Raw genomic sequence first — 22112 nt, forward strand, 5'->3', positions numbered from 1 at the left:
ACTCGATTTCTGTGCCTATGTGGCCTCCCTGTCCAGCTCAGCCAGTGCCGCGATGGAGAAATATAAACCGAAAATCGAGTCCAATAGACTCGAATTGTTAGAAACCAAATATGTTTCAAACGTTTGCTTACTAATGATATAGTTTGAATTTTGTAGTTAGTTCCGTAAAAACGACTTTCAGTTGAATCCAAACAGTCACCGATAAAATTAAATAAAAAAAATAAAAATAAAAAACCAAATTTTACACCTCTTCACGGCTCACGCAACTCCCTCTCTCTCTCTTCCCAATTTCATTTCCTTCTCCACTGCCAATCTCCACCCCTAATATCATTTCTTTCTCCCCTACTTGCACATCCAAAGCTCCCACCATACTCACAGAGAGAGAGAGAGATGGCTGTAATTGAATCAAATCCTTCAATTTGGGAAGAAATCGAGCGCTCTGAGAGGTAATTTGGCTCTTTTCTTTTTTTATATTCAAGTTTCTTCGACAATTCCTTTCTTCAAAGCAATTGAATTATTATTTATTTTTTTGGGTTTTCTGTTTGTATTTGAAAATTTTAAGATTTGAAAAACACTGCCATAAAAGTTTTGATATTGTATTGTTGTGTTGTGTGTTGGCAATGGCAGCTACCTTGTTTGCTCAATGTATTCGGAGGCAGAATCATTAGCTTCGTCCATATTGAAGCGTCTTTGTAACGATGATGATAAAAGCATTGTTGAAGTTGGATTCCGTGACATGTTGGAGTCGACCGGTATGGTGTTGGTCCAATCCTTGAAGGCACTAGGAAGGTACCTTTCATTAAAACTCTTAAATTTGTTTTGAGAGAGAAACGTGAATTTCATTGAATTTATGTTACTTTTTAAGACTTGCTATTACTATGTTTTGGAAGTTTTTATAAAAGGATGGAATAGAGTAGGATAGAAAATGCTTTCTGCGTGCGAGGATAAACTGCTTAGCCCATCAGGGGGTGAAAAGGCCCTGGATTGCCCGCAAACTGGTTTTGGCGGGTGGGGTCAGTTGCCTGTAGGAGTTTAATTAACCGTGAGGATCGTGCAGTATACTCTGCACCGTGTAACTAATTTGAATGAAGTTCTCCTACGTCATCCAAAAAAAAAAAAAAAATTCATTAAAGGTTGGAATAGAGTAGGATAGAAATAAAACAAGGTTGTATTTTACTAGATAAAAAGGTCATGCTAGTGCACAATGCTCTCAATTAATGTAGGGAATGCAACATTCTGCTCACTTGTAAGTAGAACATGGATATGGGAATGGGATGGGTTTATTAGACGCATACGGGTTTCTTCTTTTTCTTAAAAAACCATGTTATTCTATGAGTTTTTGTGTGTGTGTGTGTGTGTGTGTGTAGATTCGATGGTTTTCTTGGCTGTTGATTTGTTATTTAAAGGTTTTGGAAATGCTTGGGGATTCATTAGATGGTTTGATATTGAGCATTTTATAATGAATGATGTTTGGGCCTTCCAGTGCAAACAAAAAGGTTTCCAGAAGTCTTTGGGATCAGCCGTCATGAAGAGTCTGCTGGTGGCAGGGGTATGATTTATTCTATTCCATTAACTGGTGTTGGGCATATAAGATTTGCTGGAAACTTGCTAAGAGTATGGGTTTTTTTCGGTGCATGGGTATTATTGTGTTTTGACCCTTTCTAATGATATGTCTTTCCTATGGAAGAGCAGTTGGAAGTCGAAAATCATGCTTAGAGTAGTTTTCTTTTCTTGGACAGCAGCATTGGGGAGAAGTTTGACTATTGAAAACTTGTGTAAGAGGAACGTTTGGGTCTTGGATTTGTACTATATGTGCAAAGGTAATGGGGAAACGGTGGATCATTTATTTCTTCATTGTCTTGTTGCTATGGAGTTGTGGTTGATGGTGTTTGGCTTGTTAGGAGTGTTCTAGGTCATGCCAAAGACTGTGGTAGAATTACTTGCTTCTTGGCAGGGGCTCTTTGGTTGTCATAAGAATGGAATTGTTTGGAAAGCCGTTCCACACTGTTTGATGTGGTGTATTTGGGGGGAGTGGAATGCCTGAAGCTTTGAGGATGCTGAATGGAATATGCCGGACATCGAATTGTTCTTCTTTAGGACTTTGTTGGATTAGATGTCAATTGTAGATTGATATTTGTAATTTACGTGATTGATTGAACTGTCCCCATTTGTGTACATCCTGTCTACTTGGGTGACTGTTTTATTTGATATCAATAAAGTTCTCATTATTTGTGAATAAATAAAAACTTTTGATGCCCCTTTATCTCATAAAAGAATTATATTTGGGAGGATTTCTTTATAACTCTCATAAAGGTTATTTTGGGAGATGGTAATTTAATTCTTCTCCTTTCCCATCTTCCAAATGATATAATTAGATGATTTTATTTTTCTCTGTTTTGTTCCAAAACTCATCAACTTGTTATAATTGATGTTATTTTTTGGCTAGGCAAATGGAATCTGTTATGGTAATCTTGAAAATTTTACTCATAACTTCTTCTGGGTGCATGCAGGACATCAGAAATTCTGAATCAACTTAAACTACTATACGTATCTGTTACAGCTATTCCTGTTCAAGTTCTACTTACTGGGTACCTTTACCTTTTGCACGTCATAATTTCCATTTATTTCAGTTTTGCCATGTGATTTGAATTTGAAAAGAATATATGAAGGGTTATATTCTAATGTTTTGTTGTCTGACCTTAAATTTTTTAAAAAAAAGCTCAACCCTAAAAAGTTCATTTTGTCAAAACAGCCATGACATGGATAGAATGTCCATAATTGGTCTTGTTTGATAGTATTTTTTTGGTATGTAAAGTAGTCCATTAAAATAAACAAGGCCAAAGGAGTTTTCAGGATATGTCAATTGTCTATTACCCCAGTTGTTCAAGGGATTCTGACCCTCCCTCTCTTCTCTCAATTTATTGGCTTTGAGGATGGATTTCCTTGAATCATCAGAATCTAAAGTAAATAATCTTCAATTATTATTTGAAATGCCTAGTTGCACAACTACTTTACTTTTAAGTTTTAACTAATACAACTTGGGACTTCTGTTTGCATGCAAAAGGCCAGGGAAAAGCTTTTTCTTTTAAAAAAGAAATAATTCTTCATAGAGAAGGAAGAGGGACTAAGGCATGTTGATGCATACAATAGCGTAAAAGGCTCAGAGAAGTGAATAGGGATCAACGAATTCAGTAAGAACTGTCCTTTTGGCATCCCAAAGTCTTACACACTGAAGGTCCCCAGTTGGATCCTGGGCAGCATTATCATTCCATTTTTATTATTCATAAATATGTTTTTTCCCTCTTGCCTTATCCTTTTACCTATCCCAAAAAAAAAAAAAAAAAATCCCAAAGTGAGGAGAGCACCAAAGGAATAGAGATTGATGAAGAACATCATGAGTTTAACCAAGGAGAACTTCTAATTCATGTTGTGTTTCCATCACATTTTTTTCTCCAAGCAGATGCCTAAGAAGACAATGTAGCCACTCTCCAGAAACTTTTATTGAAGCCCCCTTTTTTTTTCTCCCTTTTAACTACTTTCCATGGGGGTTCAAGCTATGGCTTAAAGCATGTGTAAGTATAATCTAATCCACAAAACGTAGGACATGGGACATGGTTAACCTGTGGATTTATCTGCTTCTTTTCAATGTTTGCATGTTGGGCAAACTGAAGGGTCCATGCAGTGTAGCATCTTTATCGAAGTATTCCTATAATAGTGAAGGATCAACAAACCAATATGTTCTTTGATTCATACTTATTATAAACGTCTTTATGAGTAAGCATGTGGGATTTAAATGCATATTATAGTCTAGAAGATGTGGGAAACTTAACAAAGGAAAGAAGACATGGGTAATTCAGTCTTTCTATTTTGTCCATGTAATATAGGTTTTGCAAACATGTTCTTGGAAGGGGTATTCTCTATACTTCTAAAGGAATGGTTGTAAAATTAGAAGACATGGGTAATTCAGTCTATTTTGTTCATGTAACGTAGGTTTTACAACATATTCTTGGAAGGGGGTATTCTCTATACTTTTAAAGGAGTGATTGTAAAATTTTAATCATTGTTTGTCAGGGCCTGTTTTCAGATATCAGATGGTTCTTCTTTTGGTGTTCGGGAATTTCTTGAGGAGTTCCTTAGCAAGTGGAATTGTGTGGATGAACAATACTATGTTCTTGTTGGTGCAGAAGCAAATGTAGATTGTATGGCAAGATCTGAGAGGCATTTTATTTTGGGAGTTGATGAATATGTGGAAGTTGTTGAGGTCTATGCTGTGACACTACTTGCAACAGTTTTACAAGATATGCACCTTGCTATCTCGTGGGTTGAGAAAGCTGCACTACCTGAGGAAAAACGACAGGTATATATATATTATGTGGTACTTCTAAGTTGGAATCATGCATTCACGCTTTATTATAATCAGTTGAGGCTGTTCTTGGATTTCGCAGTACATGTACTGTTCAAGAACTTACTGATTTTTTGATATTTGATATCATATTTGGACTAAGCTATAAAATGATGATTGCTGATTCACATTATGCTCTACGTTATATCACATACTAAAATGATGATTGTAAACTTGATTGATTTTATTGATAGATGAAAAGAATATTCTTTCTTCTTATATTCTTCCATCTCCTTTCTTCTAGGTACTTCTGAGGAAATTGCACTCCCTGCATTCTCTTAAAGCCACCAACTTGTCACAAGGGTCCTCACCTCTGCTGGCAGATAACCATGATGGCCATTTATCTTCACAGAAAGAACTGAATGTGTCTGAGGTTTCTCAAAAAGCCTTAAAAGCCACATACCCACCTAATCAAGGGAATGTTACAAAACAAGCAGTTTTAAAATTTTCTGAACGAGGGGAGCCATATTTCTGGTGGTTTCGTACCATCACTTTGAAGTTTGGTAATGCTCGATTGGTCATATCTAACAGAAAGGTTATGCTGGGCTGTTTGATCCTGCTCATGTTTTATGTTCTCCGAAGGAAAAAAGCTGCTTTGAAGAGGTAATGTATTTTATTCTCTCTGATCTACATGCATGACTTCAAAGTCAAAGCCTCAGGTCAAAATCTATTCTTTTTTCTTTAGGTTTAAATCTTATTTGGTTGCCGGTTCATTTTGCTTGCTCTCAGTATGGAGTGCTCTAAAATAAAAACTGTTTAAAATGCCCTTTATTTATTTAGCTGAAATGTTATCTCTTCGTCCAAGTTATCATAAACTTAGCTCCCATTTGGATGGCGTCTTGCGTCTGGCGTTTCCTTTTTTTTTTTTGAAGCGCATTTCAGCAATTTTGAGAGATTCCAGTGGGTCCTGTGCACTGTTCACAGGACCCACAAACATCTTTTTTCAACAAAACTTTCATTAAAAATGGGTCTCATAGCACTATTCACTTATTTAAAAGTATTTTGCTACAGTGTTTTCAGTTTTCAGCAAAATAAGCGGTATCCAAACACACCCTTAATTAACAATTAATGGTGAATTGGAGGAGAATTGGGCTTTATAAATAGGTTATTTAGATCCACATATGTTAATTGCTGCATTCCAATATTCCACATAGTTATATTTTTATTGTTACTATTGAGTTCCAAACTAATATTTATCTGGATGACTAATGTCATGAGTGGCCCCCCACCATTTCTCCCACCTCCTCCACTGCCCTCACAGCGAACCCTATTCCACAACACACAACTACTTTTCTCATGTTTTCCTGTCAATTCCCCCGCCAACCCCAGGAAACCCCAAACTATTCCCCTCATGAACTGTGGACCTAACATATTTCACAGAATCACTTTGTTAAAACAAGTCGTGTAAAGCAGTACAAATACTTAATGGAATTGAAAGTTTGAGGGCCAGTGGTGGAGAAGTTAATTATCGTATGTAAGAGATATGATGTTTTGATAAAATATATATCTTTGTTTCAGGACTGTTACAAGACAAGCACTGTTCTTGAAAGGAGCTCTGGTAGATTTGTGGAAACTCGCATTTTCATACCAAGTGAATCCTCTAGCTGCTGTTCAACCTCTGGCTCCTGCAACACGAAGACAGTGACATATATTTTTAGTCATTATGCTCTTTAGGTGTCCAATACAGGTATAAATAGAGATATCTTCTCATGAACAGCCTCTATTTTAAAGAGGCAATGTTGTTTTAGTACGGATCTTGTATTTCCTCTTGTCAATAAGGCCACGCTATTGTAATTATGATTCGTGAACTGATATGAATTAAATATTTAACAACCAGGTGCAATTTCTATGTTTTACTGTTTGTTGCGAGGAACTAGATATATCATGTGAATTGTGATGCACATTTACCACAAAACCTCATTGTTCTATGTACATTTTTATTTTTATTTTTATAGGTAATAAAGATATATATTCAAGAACACTACCTTATGCAGAAAAAACATTGCATAAGGTAGAGAGGAAATACAAAGGGAAAAGAAAGAGAAAAAAGAGTAACTAAGTACACAGGAGAGAGCTAAGGAACATAGAGAGAGAATCACTAGATTTGAGTCTCCAAGCCCTAGACCAGTCAAATAGAATGCCACTGAAAGAGGCCAATAGCTGGTCATCCGAACTATCTATGTCCTCGAACATCCTCCTACTATGCTCCCTCCATAGACACCACATCAAGCATAGAAGAGCTAAATTTCAAATGCTAGACAAATGCTTCCTAGGCCAATTCCACCAACTGAATAAAGTATTCGCAATCGATCCAGGCAAGACCCAAAAGAACTATTCACCAAACTCCATAGCCGATAAGCCTTTCCACAGTGTAGTAACAAATGATTCGTCGCCTCCCTGTAACTATGGCACATGATACACCAGTTGACAAAACCCAACCATCTACCCTTCAAATTATCACCTGTAAGGATTCTATCTCATACAGCAGTTCACACAAAGAAGGAAACACGTCGAGGAGCCTTAACCTTCCAAACACCTTTCCAAGGAAAAATAATGGGCAAGGAGCTTCTCAACTTATTGTAGAACGAACGAATATCAAAGTCCCCATTCTTTGTCAACTTCCATTGCATACGATCTCCGTTCTCTGTAGGAGGAAGATTAGAGCCCAAGGTACGAAGAAAATCATCCATACCACCCATTTCCCAATCATTTGGTCTCCGAGTAAAATGAACATCCCAGTTTCTCCACTCCTCAATCCCCAACTGCTCTAGAGAAGAGGCCACTGATGCCTTTTTATTGGAAGCAATCCCATACACACTTGGAAAAGTCAATTGAATTGGAGAATCCCCACACCATTGATCTGTCCAAAGCTTCACTCTATCCCCCACTCCTACCTCAAAGCGAATATTCTTGTTAAAATCCTCCCATCCCATGCGAATACTTCTCCACAAGCCACACCCATGCACCCCTCTACGTAGTTTGAACGTCCATCCCCCCCATTCTTCTCCAAACTTGAGGGCTACCACCCTTCTCCAGAGCCTTGTCTCCTTAATCCCAAATCACCATAACCACTTCTCTAGTAAGGCTTTATGAAGGTAGTTAATTTCCTTATTCCTAACCCACCATTTTTCAAAGGTGCGCACACCTTATCCCATCCCACCAAATGAAACTTGGAGTCACCCCACAAGAAGTCCTTTTGCAACCTCTCAATTTTATTGGCCACATGTGTAGGGATAGTAAAAAGAGACAAACAATAAGTGGGGAGGCTAGATAAAGTGTTTTTAAGCAATGTTAGTCTTCCACCTTTTGACAAATACAACTTCATGTCTTTGTATTCTCACTTGGTTATAATGAATAAACAAAGTGAGAATACAATAATTCATGCCCCACGATGCATTCAATATCAAGTGATCGTTTGTTTGCTGAGAAAGAGGATATCGAAGGGGGCAAGAGGGGCAAAATGTTGGGCCAAGTGCCAATAGAGTCAATAGACATGTTTGGAATTTTGTTAAAGCTTAAAATAAAGATGACATATTCGTTTATATGCGACTTCTATTGGTCATTCTATTAACTTTTGAAGCAATTTGCTCTTAAGGTGTAGATTACATACACACTATAATTCGCACGTATGGATTTGTATTTTGTTTTTCAGCAAAAATTATGGCTGTGTATACTGTACAAAAGAAGCTTATATATTATCTAACATATTTGCATTGGGTCTGTATCATTGCCCATGACATGGTCTTAGCATTATTATGACTGTAATCAGAAGGATGTTAAATTGCCCAACATGATATTGTTTGATGTGACAAAAGTTGGATTTTGAAGACAAGTTGTTAGTTATTATAATTAAGGGTAAATTCCAGAAAACTACCCTGAGGTTTGAGGAAATACCAACTAAGTCCATAACTTCTCAAAACTATCCAACTTAGTCCTTAAAAGACAATTTTGTCCCTAAAAACCAAAACTCTGTTACGTTCTCTTCTCTCTTCTCTGACTCTCATCTCTTTTCCTTTCTTCTCTCTCTCATCTAGGTGATGCCCATCTCTTCTCCCTCGTCCCTCTCTCTCTCACCGATCTCTGGTCATCGGCAAAACCCATAACCCTCTCTCCCTCTAAATTTTCTTTGGTTTTTAGGTTCAGATGATTTGGGTGTGGGTATACTATTTGTAGATCTATGGGTTTGCTATTTTGATTTGTGTTTTGGTGTTTGGTTGAATGGATGTCTTCTAATCTGGTGCATGTGGTTTGGATTTAAATTTTGGTGGGTGACCTTTCAAATTTGTGGTGGCCGTGTGGCTAGTTGCTACACTTGTTTGTTTGTTTTTTTTTTTTCCTTTTCGTTGATGCTCTGGGATAGAGGTGGAGGTAGCCGTGGGTTGCTACTGTAGTGGGTCAGAGGTGGTGGTAGCCATGGTGGGTTGCTGCACAGTTGTTTTTTTGTTTTTTTCCTTTTGTTGCTACACTGGGTTAGAGATGGTGGTAGCCATGGATTGTAGCTGATGTTACTGTTTTTAGGTGATAGAAAATAGGGAAGAGAGAGTGGGAGTTGATGCTAAACTAACCTTTAGTAGTGATGATTGTTCAATAGAGTTGCTGATGCCGATGAAGACTCATGGGTTTTGCAGGTGGATGATAGAGAGAAAAAGGGGAGAGATGAGAGTCAAAGAGAAGAGAGAAGAAAACGTAACAGGGTTTAGGTATTGAGGGACAAAATTGTCTTTTAAGGACTAAGTTGGTTAGTTTTGAGAAGTTATGGATGTAGTTGGTATTTCCTCAAACCTCAGTGTAGTTTTCTAGAATTTACCCTATAATTAAAAACCATTCATTTAATCATTAAAAAAAAAAAAACCATACATTTGGGATTGCACCAAGAAGTAGAGTTTTAGTTCTAGAGTAAAATTAATACCTCTTGTGGTAATCCCAAACTGACTCTAAAACTTGATCTTAGCTACCTCAAATTTCTTTTAGGGAATTCCTAACACAATGTCAAACACATCTAAAATCATGCTTGAAAAAACTTACGATCACGATTGTTCTTTCTTGTACGATTGTTTCGCAATGCTGCTATTTCTTGTATGAATGTTACTACATACGCGATTTGACATTTCGGGTTTGTTTGAGATCCACTTATTTTGTTGAAACTGAAAACTTTTTGCTGAAAGTACTGTAGATAAAGATAAAAGTTAGCTGAAATAGTACAGTAAAACCTATGAATAGTACCAAAAAGTGCGGTGGGCCTATGAATAGTAGTAAAAATAAGTTGAATAGTAAAATAAGCTGGCTTTTTAATTTGGAGCCAAACTCACACTTCATATAAAGGTTATGTGCGTAGTTTTAATTAATTAATTATATAAGGAATGTAATGGATAATTCATAAAAGAAAGGAATGAAGCATGGTGTATATTTTTTAAAATGTGTTTAGGAGTTTATTAAAGGGGGATGAAAAAAGAAAAGAAAAGAAAAGAAAAGAAATATATATTTATTATTATATCGTACACATTTTATTTGTTTCCCCCCCTATAAGAATACAAATGGTATTTCACCTTTATTTCATTAAGAAATAAGTGCTCCTTTTGGGAGAAATTCTTGCGAGGGAATGGAGTCATTTTATTATTTTCATTAAAATTCCAAATAGAGAAATAGATGAAATATTCTAATAATAATCAATTCATTTTCTCTTGGTATCTATTGTTTTTGATGCATGTAATATTCCACTCACATTATATGGGTCCCATAGGTGGCAAAAAGGATATTATGTTTAGAGTGTATACACCTAGCTCTCTCACAACAAGTGAGATCAACATTAGTGGTCCCATGTGTTGTGAGAGGATGAGTATATACATCTGAAATATGATATGTCCCCTCCCATAGGTGGATGGGATCCATACGATATGAATGTAATTTGTATGCATTCGAAACATTAGATATTACATATTATGAGTGTGACGTTGCATGTATTCAAAAGGATCAAGACATTAGATATTTTTTCCTTTCTAAAGGGATCGTAAGTTGTAACCTTGGAAGCACATGAGATTTTGTAACCTTGGGATAAGGTTATAAATGAACCAAAGTGTTTATGAATAGTTTAGGTTCGACTCGAGAAATTAAACTTGTTTATATTCGTTTATTTAGCAAATGAGCTAAGCTTAAGCATAAGTGCATAACTGTTGGCTTAATTATTTAGCAATTGAGCCAAACTCAAGTCTAGCTTTAGGCTTGATTAATAAACAAGTCAAACTTAAACATAATAATATGCTTACGAACAAGCTCAAGATTATAAGGTTTGATTAAAATATATATTAAAATGTATGTGTTATTACATATATACATTTATAAAAATTACTTATATAGATCGAGATTTGATTGTGTAAATTTGTATATAAATTCATAATAGATGAAATTATTATTTAAAATTTATTGATAATATAAAAAAATCCATTTTGTAACAAAAATCAAATATAATAATCTCATAAGTTCATAAACAAAAATCACTCTATTTAATTAACTTAAGTAGCTCATAAATACTTCTAAAAAACAGGTAGCTCATAAATAAACTCGAACTAATTTGATTAGAAAATCAACCAAACTTAAATAAGTTATTTAATTTAATAATAAACTCGAATTTGACTTGTACTGCATTTGAAATAAAATCAAACGATAAAACTTAAATATGTTGTCAAATTTAACAATAAATTTGAGTTTGACCTGTATTTGAAATAAAATTAAGCGAACAATTTTGAACCTTTTTAATACACAGTTAAGCTCGGCTCGGCTCGGCTCGGCTCGGCTCGACATAGACTAAACAGTAAGTAGGGGCAGATTGGTCATATCGGCATAACATATTTTGACGAGAGGGGTTTGGATCTGCAATGATAAATGATAAAAACGTGGGCATGGGCGTGGGCGTGGGCGTGGGCGAAGTCGGAGCCAATTTTGGTTTGGGGAAGAGAAGGCATTCGATTTCGAAGGAGATTAACGATGGAAACCCGGGCTCAGAAGAAGACTTATTTACATTATAACCACACCGATCCTTGCAGATTCGCCAGGTGGACTGCCAGGTACTTTCGTAATTTTAATTTCATATCTCTCTCACTCAGTTTCAGTTACTAGCTAGCTCTCTTTTTTATGTTTATATTTCAATTTTTTTTGAATATAAATCGAGTGAATTTGGTTTTTATTTTTTTTTTTAAAAAGGGAGAGCTATGAATTCATGGAAGCAAGGCCTTGGCAAGAAGTGAATGAATTTTATTCAAATGCAGTGAATGGGCAATCATCACTGTCAGCTTTGTTTGGGATTCAGGTGGGTTTAGTTAAAAAAAAAAAAAAAAAAAACTATTTTCATAATTTGTATTTGTATTTGTTTGCATGTGATATGTGAAAAGTGATATGTTCACAACAAATCTTAATTGGTAGGATGCTACTGGTTGTTATTGTTGGGGTGAAAAAGTAATCTTAAGTTCAAATTTAAACCAATAACAACTAACAACCTATGATTTATTGTGAAAATATTGTGGACATAGTATGTCTCATTATATATATATATATATATATATATGCTCTTTTCATGAATTGTATTTGCTTCTGCATTTCTTATACTAGATTGATGATGCTGCTCCCTTCTTTCATTGATTATGTCATATTTTTAAATATTTCTATAACTCGGCTGTCATTAGTGTCGCATAATGGTGTCGCGAAAGCTACAAGAAAACAAACACATTGCTTTTTGAATGAAAATCTGGAATCCACCAAGGGTTCTTTGAATTCACAAGGTGATAGGATTTTGGAATCTACCAAAAAGAAACAATAGAAAAATGTTTGAATTTTTATAAATTTGATAATTGAATTGTCTTGGAAGCTGCAATGCGTTTAAATAGTAAAAGGCGGCTAGGAAAATACCTAGAAAGCCCTAACTTGTGCTATTCTGGAAATTAGGTGGCAAAATAGTAATTTTAATTAAAAGCAGCAAAGTCGAGACAAGTGTGGAAATTAGAAGTACTGTTTCTAAGAGATGTCACAAAACAAATGGGACCTTATTCTATCTTTTAAACTAAAATTTGTTATAAAAAAAAAAAAAACTAAAAAAGGCAGATTTCAGGGGCTAAACAATGGAATTTGCGCAAAATGTGGCTTTCGTCATGGGCCAAGGTTATGAGTTGTGATCTTAGCACTTTCTCATCACCTCACCAAATATTGCGAAATTCTGTTGTTGTTGCCGATGATTTATACTAGTGATTTTTTTTCTTGAATTTCCTGCGTGCTTACTCATGGTGGTCTTTCTGCTCAAGAAAAGTACCTGTTTTCTGTTCTACATCATATAATTTGTTTACTGCTAGTCCCAAGCCTGTTTGGAAAAAGGAGGTTTGGTAGCCAGCGTAAAATTTAGTTACTTTGTTATGAATGAATAGATCCACTGTGGGTACACGATAGGGTGCCCCCTCTTAGCGGGGTTACTTTGGAGTTTGGACCCCAAATGTAGAGAAAAGTGGATGAGGATTAGCTAGTGTTCCTCGGAAGCAAAGCAATGCCCTACATTGGCACGTGGGTGTGGTGAAAAATGGGGTAACAATTTCTGTATTTTGATGGATGAGTAAAAGTAAAGAACTTAGTCCTAAGGATTCAAACAGGCACTTGGAATATAGGTTTTTTAATTGGGAAAACTAATGGCAATAGTAGATACAATGACTAGGAGGAGAATACACAGTGTACCTTTCAAAGACTAAGTGGGTGGGTTGAATGTTGGGCTGTTAAGAAGCAACATGTTCTAAAGTGAGTAGCTCTAAAATGAGAAGCTAAAATGAGAATGTAAAGATGAATAAGTGGTAATACTAGGAAAAATAGAATTCAAAATGAGGAATTTCGATTAAAGATGGGGGCGACTCCTGTTGATGAAAAGACGAGCAATACTTGCTTAAGATTTTCTGGTTATGTGCAAAATAAGAGCGATTAATGCACTAGTGAGGAAGAGTGGGTTGGTTCAAGTCAATGAAATGAAAAAAGGTAGAGGAAGACCTAAGATAACATTAGTAGAAGTAATAGAAAAGAATAAGTGAATTAAGGAGGGAACATAAAAGTATGACTTTAGATAGAATAGAATGATTGAAAAGAATAAAGGTGGCCGATCTTGATTTGTTTGTTCAGGATCCTATTTGATCCAAATTTTTCGGGCGCAAGGCTTGGTTGTTGTTGTATATCTTTAAATATCCATAGTATAAAGTACCTTACACCATGCTTCTTAATACATCTTTCCTGAGAAATCATTTTGCTAAGCTACTATTGTGAGCTCAATCATCAAGTTCATGTTGATTGATATTGTGAATTCGGATTCTCAAATTAAATGCTGGTAACTTTCCCCCTATGATTGATTGGAAAGATTTACAAGTTTATTATGTTGATGATGGACTATTATTATCTTAGGTGATTAGTTATTTATTATATTTATTTCTATAGAATTTTCTCCAGACACATCATGTTCACAATAATGCTGAAATTCCAGAGGTTTCTGATAAAACTGAATTGGAGAGTGTTTCTGCTGAAGAAAGGACTGGGAGATGGGCAAGATCAACATTCAAAATTGTTCTTTCATACCATGGGGGTTCCTTTGACGGGTGGCAAAAGCAGCCTGGCTTAAACACAGTCCAGGGGTAAGTTGTTTTCCTGTCAAACTCTGCAATTTGCTCAAACCATTAGCATAGTACATATGATACTTTATTTCCCATTTATTTTTGGCAAGTGATAATTGTTTTTAGTTGAATCTGTTTGAACTGCAAGTGGAGAGGAGTTGATCCTTTTTATTTTTATTTTTGTTATTTATTTATTTATTATTATTATTTATTTATAAAAAAACACGATTTATGAAATGAGTTTACTGTGGTTTTCATTGGTCAATGGAACATTTGTGCTTTTTCCGTAGATTTCTAAGTTATAGGAATAACGGAATCACAACTTATACCATTCCTTTTGAATTAGGAACTCCACTTTGAAGTGCGGTCTTTCTGCTTCTGAATGTGCTAACAAAATTGTCATCATTATTGGTTAATACACAATGACAAATGCTACCTAATTCTGTGTTTTTGGGTGCTTCAATATGCCTTCTGCGGATTTAAAACTATCAAGATTCCTTTGTGTACAAAATGAGTGTTTAATCGATTGGAATTTGCTAAATACTTTGACAGTTCTCTTTCATTTTTATTCATACTCTTGAGTCTTGACTACACTTTACTTTTGACAGCCTAATTGAAATATCTCTTGGGAAATTTGTTGATGAGAATAAAGTTAAACTGCTGAAAGACAAAGGTTTACCGCTGGAAGGTTGTGTTGTTGTTGCTGGGCGCACAGACAAAGGGGTCACAGCTCTTCAGCAAAATTGTGCTTTTTGTATGTTATTACTTCATTTCCCTAAATGTATTATATTGGCTACTTGAATATGTAACTTTTGGTGATGATGTTATTATTTAAACATTTATAAAGGTGGCTATGCTCTGATTGCAGTTTGCTTAACACATTCCACTTTCTATTTTGTTATGAACTATGATGCAATCATTGTGTGCAGTAAAAGAAAATTAGAGTGGATTTCTTGTAGTATCACCCTAAAAACATATATTAGTTTGAGAACTTTTCTTAACTTTGCTATTGTTACTGAGGTCCATATTCAGTTACAAGTACAAATTCCAATTGTCTAGTGGAAATGCCCTTATTTAAAATGATAGATGCAGTTATCTCTATGATTGTGATATATAACTGCAAGAATGTTTTTAAATTGGTTTGACTTCATTATAAGGTTTTGAGAAGAAATTGTAGATTTGTACTGTATTCAATGTTACGTATGAACTCATCAATTATAAGGTCTCAAAGGCCTTATGTAGAAGTAACAAGGTAGCTACGATATAAACGTTGTTGTATGAATTGGTAGTGTTGTAGCTCAATGAAGTGCAGCACACACACACACACACACACTCAAATTCATGCTTTAGGACATTGCTTCAAGTGAGATAGTGCTGGTTGGCTGTATGCTCTAATACTTTATATACAATACATGGGAAGGGTGTTGATATGGCTTGTGACTCTTCTAGTATATTAGTCCAAGCATTGCACCTCTTGGACATAATGTTTACAGTTTATTGGTTCTCTATCCTGCAAATTTTCAATGAAAAATTCTTCTGTTGGTTGGTGGGCTCCATTGATTGCATCATGTGTTTCCCCAAAATATTTAGTAAAATTTATTTCTGCACTAGAGTCTTTCATGACATGATCTGTTAGGTTTCTTTGGGGTTCAAGTGATTGCCTAATGGTATTGGGACTATTTGTGGTGCCCAGTGTCAGGGTTCGAACAGGCCCTCCCTCCTATTTGCCTAGCAAACAAAAAAAATAATGATCTGTTATGTTTCTTTGATATTGCACATATTTGAAGCAATTGCTTTATGGATCTTTGATTGAAGAAAGTTTATGTTATCCTTTTCTCCCCAAGTAGAGTGGTTTGTTACTTTGGTCAGAGCTTGAGGAGATTAATCTAGATTGTTTTTGTCACTTGTTCCATTTTATCCATCTGGTGTGTGATAATTTCTGACCTTATAATTGTTATATCTAGCTACTTGGAGAAGGGATATAAAAACTCAGGATATAGGGGAGGCCATCAACAGTGCAGTGCCAGGAAAACTTAGGGTCATATCTGTTTCTGAGGTAATTTTTTGTTCAGATTTTCCACAAAACCAAGCTAATTGAAAATGAAATTTGTTATCTGTATGTTTATTTCTTCAATATTTGTAGTAGTTGAATTTGATCTTCGTTATTAGCAACTGGAGATGTTTATCTGATTATACATCTCTCTGTCTCTCTTGCTCTCTACTTCGAATATACTTATATCAGGTGCTACTCACTGTAGGTATCACGCGTATTCCATCCTAATTTCTCTGCCAAATGGAGGCGCTATCTTTATATTTTTCCATTGAATGATTGGGAGGATGGGGAGCACAGTAGTGAGAGTGGGGAGGATCTTGAACATTTTAGATGTAGTGAAAATGAGGATGACCAGAAAATTGGACGTGTTGAATGCAATGGGGAGACTGTTGAAAACCAAATTATCAATGATGGGGAAGAGCTTGAAAGTGGAAAGAAACCACGTAACTTCCGTATAAGCAGGGTTAACCTACTTTTACAGCAGCTAGAAGGAAAATTATTATCTTACAAGATGTTTGCTCGTGATACCAAAGCCTCAAGAAGTGTGTAAGAATAAAAACCTTTGATTGCTTTTGGAACTTGTGTTTCTTGGAAACCCAGGCTTGTATGTATGTATAAGGTAATAAGCTTCTGGTTGACATATTCTCCCCTTGTAAATGCATGGTGGAGGGTAAGATCATAGGATCAAGACTCATCAGGGGTGTGTGTAACTTTTTAGTAATTATGAAAAAAAGTCTTTTGTTAGATTTTTAAGAGTTATACTTAAGACTTAATCAGATATAAGTATTGATGAAAAAATAAAATTGGACATGAAGACTTTGCTAGGCAGGTCATTTTAAATATGAATTCTCAATTTACATGCTGGATTGGCTACATTAATACTTGTATATTAATTTTGGATGGAGTGAGTGTATTGCTCTCCAACCCCCCACCTCCAACCCTTTTCTTTTACTTGTGGTTGGCTAGCAAGGTATTATTGGCCAATTGACCATAATTGGAGCCTATCTTTAGCTAAACTAGATCTTTCAATCTTTTTTTGCAACTTAAGTTTGCATCCTTTCCTGCCATTGTCCTTTTGGTAAAGCAATTCAGATCATTTGTGTCCATTGGTGCAGCCATTGGACAACAACAAATCTTGCAGTTGATCATGGCAGCTTGCCCAGAATTAATGCAGGCCATAAGCCTGTAACCACCAAGAATTAAGCAAGAATCTTATTTTGCCACATGCCCTTCTGATCAATTTGTGCCTATCTGACTACCATGATCTGATAGGTGTAGGAACATGCCAATTTTGCTGTGTTTGAAGTATTTAGGATTCTAGAAAGAAAAAAAAATGATAAAAACTTAGGATTCTTTTTGACAATAATCTGAACTTTTTGAATATATTTATATTGTAGCCAAAGAAAGAAAATGGATCATACTAGATTTAATATAGTACTATATTTGCATGTTTTTAATATGGTAAACTAGTCTGTGTCGCACTATATTTGTTGCGCTAATGTCTACCATCCTTTTGTGCCTTTTCAGTTCTCTATGTTGACCTCTTCATTTCTTGTCTGCTTCCTATCTTGAGGAGGATGGTGGGTAAATTGTTCTAGTAGGCATTAGACTTTGACAGTTAAAAGGTTGAAAGCTTCGGATAATCTTATGGTATAAGCCATCGAAGTCCCAATTTTATGCTACTGGCCTGATCTGAGTTTTTTGGGACTTGGGAAAACTGAAAAGATTGCATAGGTTCAAAGATAATTGCTAGTGTGTTTTTGCATGACTCAGATACAGGACAGTAGCTTTTCTGGGAATAGCTTTGCCTTTGTGATGATTCCTTTGACATTGACTTGATTTTTAAGAGAGGATCTATCCTTGAGTGCACTAACTGCAATTGTATCTATTTCAGTGGTCCTCCTACGGAGTGTTTTGTCTACCATGCTCGAGCCACAGAAGCCCGACTGCCATCCTCTGTAAGTGTTCCATTATTCATTTGCTGTTTTATTTTCTGACTTTTCTTTCCTTTTTTCTGCTAATGTTAAAGTATCCTTAAATTGTTGTTATCCTGAAGAATGAAACCCCATTAATGTGTGACTTTTTGTGTGTGTGCCCGCATGCATGCAACATGAATGTGTGCTTGCAATATTTGAGGAAAAATTCTCAATTTTTTTTTTTTGATAAGTTAGGAAAAAAAAAATTCTCAATTAACAAGACTTTGTTGGTTTTTGGTTGATGAAAATGATAAGAAAGAAATTGAAAATCTTGTAAATAATTTAAGAGTTGACATGGGACTTCTTGTTCCAAGCTCTCAATTTGTGGCCTAACTGAAATTGGAGCTGGATTCCAACTCATCTAAAAAAAAATCTACAGCTTGTGTGGGTGTTCTAGATATCTTTTCTTATGATCTGATAGTTATATTGTAGGATTAAGTATAACTTCTAGAATAACATGCTATTTAATCTTGGAACAGTCATCTGCTCAGAACATACTTTATAAACTAGAACATGTAATAGTTAAATTTCTTCTTGCATTTTTTGAATGGACAAATAGTTATATGATTGATTTTGTAATGTGGAAGCATGTCCAAACCATTTTTTTGGGCTGAGATCGAAATACATTTGGGCTTGCCCATTTTGAATCTAGTGTATGCAAGCTTCTGTATTTATTTGTAATTGTCTTTGAGTTTTCGACCTTCTATTTTTCTTTTCTTTCTAATCTTCCTGAGAGGGTTTATTTTTTTAAAATTTTTTTATTAAAAAAATGAAAAAATATGTGTGTGTGTGTGTGTGTATGTCTTCTGGGCCTCCTATGTCTCCAAAATGTGTTGTGTATTTTTTTTTCCGCTGATCGGACTTGATTGTGTTGTCCTTATGTATGCTGGCAACACCAATTTTTGGATATTCATGTTTCTTTGTATTTTTCTAGGATCATGGGGAAGGAAGAATGGTTATGTGTGTTGAGCTGGTTGCTAATCGCTTCTTACGCAAGGTGATTGTTTTACATTTTATTATGTCAAGAAATACATGTGGTAAAGTGCGTACATTGAGAAAATAGGTATTGCGAAGATGATGACATGAGATTAATTTATTTGGATGTGGAAACTAAGGGCATGATTGGAACGGAAAACTGTTTTTGAGAAGGAGAATACAAAACTGATTCCTATTATTTTTGAAATAAAAAATGTGGTCGGTAAAGAAATAGTTCAAAAACAGTTCAAAAAATCAAACACAATATGGGTAATAAAAAAAACAATTGAAAAGTGTGTAAAACAACAAAATTAACAAGTGTGGTTAGTGCCATGCATGCATTTATCTTTTGTATTTCCATTCTTAAAACCATTGACCTGCATTTTCGGGTTATCTTGCTGATGCTCTTGGGTCTTATTTCCACTAATTTGTTGGCTCACCATAATTGACAGATGGTCAGAGTGCTTTTGGCAACCTCCGTAAGGGAAGCAGCAGCAGGTGCAGAAGAAGATGCATTACTAAAGCTAATGGATGCCACGTGTAGACGGGCTACTGCTCCCCCTGCGCCTGCTGACGGCCTATGTCTTGTTGATGTAGGATACGAAGAATTTGATTCACAAATCTGCCTCATTCCAAAAGACTAAATTTATTCTCATAACCACACAGATTAAGCCTCCAATCTAGATAGTTAGTATCATGCACACAAATGTGTTGGGGAGGGGCCTTCATGACTAGATGGTTCTTGCCTTGAATTACTTAGGTTGAAACTGCAGCTGTTTAAATGGTCATAAACATTCCATCAATCACGTTGTTTTGTTTTTGTAAGTCCTACATTTATACATTTAGAAAGTTTTTTTCTCACTTTTAGCTTATTAAGCTTATGTTTCCAGTGGGTGAATTATTTACTAAATAGTTATTTATATAAGAGCCATTCTTTTTAAAGAAGAGGTCTTATTAAATATGTTCTACTATTTCTACTATGACATTAGCAAAATGAAAATTAAGTGAATCATATTGTAGATTTCACTAAGTAATATGGGAACTGTGCACCTCTCTCTTCTTCTTTTTCTTCTTCTTCCCTCCCTCCCTCCCTTTTTTTTTTTTTTTATAAATAATTTATGACGTCGGTTTCTAAAGATAGCTCTATTATTAGACCAATACACTAATCGGTGTTTTTGGTGTAAGTGGGGATTGAATCTTAGATCTCTTATTCAACCATTAAAGACTTTACTAGTTGATCTAACTGGAACTCACAAGGGAGCTGTACACTTGGTTGAATAAAAGAATAGCAACTATTTAATTTTAATACTTAGAATTTATATAACTTTTTTTAAAAAAAGAGTTGCAAATTATAAAGCCTTTCTTCAAAATTATCAAGAAATTGATTTTTAATTCAATACGATAAGATTATGTAATCATGATAGACATTAGATATGATACAATTTAAGTGGGTTTCTAATTGGAGTTTGGTAATGACATGACAAAATTTAGTGTGGGATTTACACTTGAGAGACAAGTTACTTATGATAATTTTCCAAAATTTAGAAACATATAAAGGTGATTAATTGCCACTCTAGCTTTGTAAGATTTAGAGCTTCATTGGGCTTTAATATTCTTATTCTTCTTTTGTCCATTCTTCTTCGGACAAAGTTTGACTCCAATTTTTTTTTTCCTTATTGTTATTGTTAGAAAAGATTGAGTATAGATATTTAAAAAGAGTAAGTGTGGTTGTATACTTGTACGAATGACAGAAATGGGAATGAAGCATCTAGACTTCAAGTAGGAGAAAATCCATGTGGGTCGAAGGTTGGGGGGTGGGAGGGGTTGCATGCATTTTTATCTTAATTGAGGTGACTTCGATACTGGTGAGATAGAGATGAGAGAAAAGGAAGGGACATTTGAGAGAGGAAGAGAGCAGGGGTGGAGTTATAGCTAAGCTTGGGGGGGGGGGGGGGGGGGGGGGGGGGGCTGTTATTATTATTATTATTATTATTTTTAAATATTTAGCTATAAAAATAGAAGTTTCCTGCCCCCAAATATTTAAGTTAGTTCAATGGTGCTCTTAAAAAACAATATAATTTGTCAATTGGCCTAGTAGTTATATAGGCAAAGTAGTTTTTGTTTTCTCAAATTCGTTTTTGTATGTGTTTAACATCAAACTTGACAACTTTTGTACACTCATTGGACTTTGCAAGATGATAAATTCCTCTAAAAATATTATCTAGCAAATATACATATGTCAAAGTTGATAGTTTTATACAATATATTTATAAATTATGACATACTTTAGTTTAGTATCAAAATATTAAGATTTATATATGTGTGTGATGATTTATCTTGACTTTTGACTAATATAGTAGTACCACAATTTGACCACCAAACAAAAAATCATAGCCCCGCCCTTGGAAGAGAGCAAGTGTTTAAGGGATGATAATAATATATATATATATATATATATATATATATATATATATATATATATATATATAAACTAATTTTTATAAATTAAATATGTATAAAAAAGATTAAATTATATACACACACTTTGGATTGGGTGGGTCAAGTAAAATTTGTTCTCATCCCACCTCTTTGGGGTGGGGCATTTTTGCAATCCCTGCCTATTTGATCATGATTCATTTATTTTTATTTTTTTATGAATGAAAAATGGGTAGAGGTGACCAATGTGGTAATCTTATCTGGGTGTGACCATTGTAACGCCTTATCCGTTGGGTCCAGGGCATTGCTGAGGTGTAGAGGGACCACGGTGAGTTATAGCTTCCCAGTCTCATGAGGGATACTAGTAAACTTTGAGCTGCTGAGGGAGGTAATCCAAGTGAGTCCATATTCGTACTCGAACCTTGGACCTCACACTTAGCACATCTTGTGCATCACCCAAGACCACTAGACCACACTCCTTGATTTGTTGTCTACTGTTAAATACTCTTACAAATTAATAGATATATTAAGTTTCTCACAAGTATTGCCCATCTCTACCTACTTGATCATTAGTTGTTGCCTACCGTTGAATAGTCTTGCAAATTAGTAAATATACTTTTAGCCATTTGAAACTTATTGCTGCCGAT

General features: G+C 35.1%; 3 protein-coding genes across 7 annotated transcripts; 2 read left to right on the plus strand and 1 right to left on the minus strand.

The window, feature by feature from the left end:
• The first annotated feature begins 246 nt into the window (after nt 1-246).
• LOC142641979 (protein APEM9-like) lies at nt 247-6256 on the plus strand. Of its 4 annotated transcripts, none has more exons than XM_075816313.1 (6): nt 247-446; nt 628-789; nt 2511-2588; nt 4072-4450; nt 4647-5005; nt 5921-6256. In XM_075816313.1, the coding sequence occupies exons 1-6, from the start codon at nt 391-393 to the stop codon at nt 6045-6047; spliced, it is 1161 nt and encodes a 386-aa protein (XP_075672428.1). In that variant the 5' UTR covers nt 247-390; the 3' UTR covers nt 6048-6256. The 4 variants fall into 4 exon arrangements, with proteins under 4 accessions (XP_075672428.1, XP_075672429.1, XP_075672425.1 ...); XM_075816314.1 differs by having other exon boundaries at nt 250-446; nt 4072-4357; XM_075816310.1 differs by lacking the exon at nt 2511-2588 and having other exon boundaries at nt 263-446.
• Nucleotides 6257-6891: 635 nt separating this feature from the next.
• On the minus strand, nt 6892-7335 carry LOC142643916 (uncharacterized). Its single transcript, XM_075818629.1, has one exon. It carries the CDS (start codon nt 7333-7335, stop codon nt 6892-6894), a length of 444 nt encoding a protein of 147 aa, XP_075674744.1.
• Nucleotides 7336-11266: 3931 nt separating this feature from the next.
• LOC142643695 (uncharacterized) lies at nt 11267-19971 on the plus strand. Of its 2 annotated transcripts, none has more exons than XM_075818402.1 (9): nt 11267-11463; nt 11600-11705; nt 13865-14046; nt 14634-14779; nt 15990-16081; nt 16284-16624; nt 17973-18036; nt 18989-19051; nt 19482-19971. In XM_075818402.1, exons 1-9 carry the CDS (start codon nt 11282-11284, stop codon nt 19671-19673), a joined length of 1368 nt encoding a protein of 455 aa, XP_075674517.1. In that variant the 5' UTR covers nt 11267-11281; the 3' UTR covers nt 19674-19971. The 2 variants fall into 2 exon arrangements, with proteins under 2 accessions (XP_075674517.1, XP_075674516.1); XM_075818401.1 differs by having other exon boundaries at nt 11282-11463; nt 13853-14046.
• The last annotated feature ends 2141 nt before the right edge of the window (nt 19972-22112 follow it).

Source organism: Castanea sativa, chromosome 7 (genome assembly GCF_040712315.1).
Source record: "Castanea sativa cultivar Marrone di Chiusa Pesio chromosome 7, ASM4071231v1".
NCBI classification, from domain to species: Eukaryota; Viridiplantae; Streptophyta; class Magnoliopsida; order Fagales; family Fagaceae; genus Castanea; species Castanea sativa.